General features: G+C 40.0%; 1 protein-coding gene across 1 annotated transcript; it reads left to right on the top strand.

Annotated features, from left to right (window-relative positions):
• Positions 1-2,766, top strand: LOC138957890 (uncharacterized). The gene is made up of 3 exons (XM_070328926.1): positions 1-7; positions 2,157-2,330; positions 2,489-2,766. The coding sequence occupies exons 1-3, from the start codon at positions 1-3 to the stop codon at positions 2,764-2,766; spliced, it is 459 nt and encodes a 152-aa protein (XP_070185027.1).
• Positions 2,767-3,202: the final 436 nt, after the last annotated feature.

Below are 3,202 nucleotides of genomic sequence, written 5' to 3'. Positions count from 1 at the left end.
ATGTCAAGTGAGTGTATGGAAACAAGAATACCTATGAATTTGAAACCGAAAGATGCTGATTGGTTTGATGACGAGTGTGATATTGCAAGAAGGGAAGCAAAGAGGCTTTTACAGACTTTTCGACAAACTAGGGACGAGGAAGATAGAGTTACCTATGTAGAAGCCAAGAAAAGTTATAATCGCCTGAAAGACAACAAAAAGAGTCAATACAGGCCTGATAAAGCATCTTCTTTGGCATCAAAGGTTAATAATTCCGCAGAGTTTTGGAAAGAGTTTAAGAGTGTGGCCGGACAGCAGAAAGCTTGTGTGAGCGAAAACAAAATGTATGGCAGAGTGGTTTGCTTATTTTAAGGAAGTATTTGGTTGTGGGAATGTTGGAATGGGTGATGAAGAAATTAGGGAAAATGTTGTGTGTAATGACGGAAGCAGTGAAGGGGATGACAATTTGAGTCTGAATGACGATATTTCAGAGAGAGAGAGAGAGAGAGAGAGGGAGAGAGAGAGAGAGAGAGAGAGAGAGAGAGAGAGAGAGAGAGAGAGAGAGAGAGAGAGAATTGAATTGAATTGAACTTTATTTAACAAGGATTAAGATTTAAGGCTACGCCTTTTCTTACAATCTGTCCTTGGGACGCATAGACACACAATGATAAAATAGTCAAAATGAAAAATAAAAAATAAATAATACAAAAAGTTAACAACAAAAGGAGGTCGTAAAACCTAAACTCCTGATAATAAAGATGACGATGACGATGACGATGATGATGATGATGATGATGATCTTTTTCTTTATTTGGTGTTTAACGTCGTTTTCAACCACGAAGGTTATATCGCGACGGATGACGATGATGATGATGATGATGATGAAGATAAGGCATGAAGAGCATACACATGTGGTTATTCATAAAATCAAATGCATACTATGCAGGTAATTATGCATGCAAGCTGGTAACAATGGAGCATGTAGCAATAGTACAACAAAACTATGTTCAGATTATAAAATGCACAGCATATTTGTGAGTGTGGTAAATCTAAACACGTTAAACTACTCAGACATGAAGTGTTTTTTAACACATTTGTTAAAACTTGTTAATGACTTTAAAGAGAGAGAGAGAGAGAGAGAGAGAGAGAGAGAGAGAGAGAGATTAGCACACAGACAGACAGACAAACAGACTGACCCAAAGGAGTAAATGAGTCAAATCAGGAGTTGCAAACAAAAAATGATTGGAGGGCACCATTTAAAAACAAAGGTACGGTTGATAAGTAAAGATGAAGTCTTTCGTGTCAACATGTTAAAATTCGCTAGCCCCAAACAGCCCACACAAGGTTGTAGCTTTTCCTATGTTAAACCGTTGAGACGTCTGGACCAAGGGCAAGATTTGTTTGAGAAAATGTCAGATTGCTGATAATGTTTTTAATGAAAGAATTAAAGATCTGGGGCAGAATAAAAGGGTTAGTTTGATCTGAAACTAGAAAAGATATACCCACACGTGTTTGGATGGAAGTGTGTCGTCAGTTATGTGATGTGATGATTATCAAACTGCTAAATCCAACTTTTCTTTGGAAACAGATGTACCATCTACTGGAGTACCATTGGTGACTGGTGTTGTTCTGCCAGCATGCATGGGAGGCATTCTTATTCTTGTCCTTGCTGTCCTTGTGCGAGTTGAAATGACGAGAAGAAGTAAGTTCACAAACAGTGTCATTTGAGTCACGGCCAGTCTTACTGCAGGCATACATGATAACTTCAAGTGTGATAGTAAATGAATATTAGTGATCATATGGTTCCAATGATAACTTTGCTGACTTAATTTACTCTTACTTCCATTTGTTAAATATTCTTATTCCTTTCTATGTCTTGGGTTTGATTGAACATTGGCATCAGATGGTCACAAAGACAGACAGACAGACAGTAAGACTAAGAAAGTAAATAAGTTTGATAAGGGGAATCAAGATTATTAGAATGATAAACAAGTGATACATGGCGATACATATATTGTAAGAAATCAGCTTTGAAAATAAACATGTATCTTTCATTACATTTTTGTTGTTGTAAAACGGTTGATAATCAATAATAAAAAAAAGAACATTGCTTATTTAACATCACATGAGAAGATAATGTTTTGAATGCTAAATGTGTAAAGCTTTGTATTCACAAGAACTTGCAGGCAGGTCAAGGAGTCTTCCCCCTCCTCCTCCCCCACCTCACGTCTTCCGACGTCCTGAACCCGACGCTGTTGCTTTCCACATCCAGCCTGACGTGCAGGACGGGAGGGTGTCGTTCCTCAGTGTGCACGACCACGCGTATGAAGTGATGCCTGGGGAAGAATCGAGTAAGTTGAACGTTTTGTCTCTCCATCCTCATGTACAGGCTTTAAACCATGGGCGTACAACTATTAACAACTATCTACTTTTAAAAGTAGTAGAGGAAGGATGCTACTGCTGCTGCTGCTAATGATGATGATGATGATGATGATGATATTTCTTGCAGCCACATCAGAAGACACCTTTCACGCATCTTATTCATCGCCAGAGTCAAACAGCACCACGTCTGATGACTCCTTCCTCCACATTGCATGCCCATCAACCGACAGCAGCTTCCCGGAGGATTATTTTCACCCCGTCGCATCCGCTGACGAAGCACCTTCCAAACCAGAGATGACTGGAGAAGGTGAAAGTGCGACGGAACTCATTGGATACAACACAACATCTGCAGCCACCTCTGCATGGGATGATCCACCATATGAAAATGTCGGCAATACACCCTAGAGCAAAGCCTCAGAAAAAAATCACGCAATGGAAGAGTTTGCTGCAATGACCCGTATTTGCTTCTTTGGAGAATAAACCAAGTTATGCGGACTATGGACATATTTGATATCGCCCACAGAAATGGTCAACAACATCATTTGACGCTATTTGTATTTCTGCTTGCGCATTTGCAAGTTTAATACAGTGATAGTAGAGACAGCAATCACCGAAGTCAGATTGATCAGTAAATCTGACCCGTTGGCATTGACAGAAAAAATGCATTAACCTTTGCATTTTTACTCTGACCAACACGTGCATTTGCACCCCTCTCAAGTAAGGCCACAGGAGTGCATATCACTAAGAGTCACGCCCGGGCTTCTTACCGCCCCCCCTACCCCCCCCCCCCCCCCATCGCAACAACTAAAAGTACCCAAAACAAACTAAACTTTTTTGTTTC

This window comes from Littorina saxatilis, unplaced genomic scaffold (genome assembly GCF_037325665.1).
Source record: "Littorina saxatilis isolate snail1 unplaced genomic scaffold, US_GU_Lsax_2.0 scaffold_194, whole genome shotgun sequence".
NCBI lineage: Eukaryota > Metazoa > Mollusca > Gastropoda > Littorinimorpha > Littorinidae > Littorina > Littorina saxatilis.
The sequence above is the reverse complement of the archived record's forward strand: the minus strand, read 5'-3'. Positions and strand labels throughout refer to the sequence as shown.

Excerpts from the sequence above, each read along its gene's own strand:
- LOC138957890 (XM_070328926.1), top strand. Across the intron at positions 2,331-2,488 it reads GATGCCTGGGGAAGAATCGA|CCACATCAGAAGACACCTTT; the intron begins GTAAGTTGAACG and ends TATTTCTTGCAG.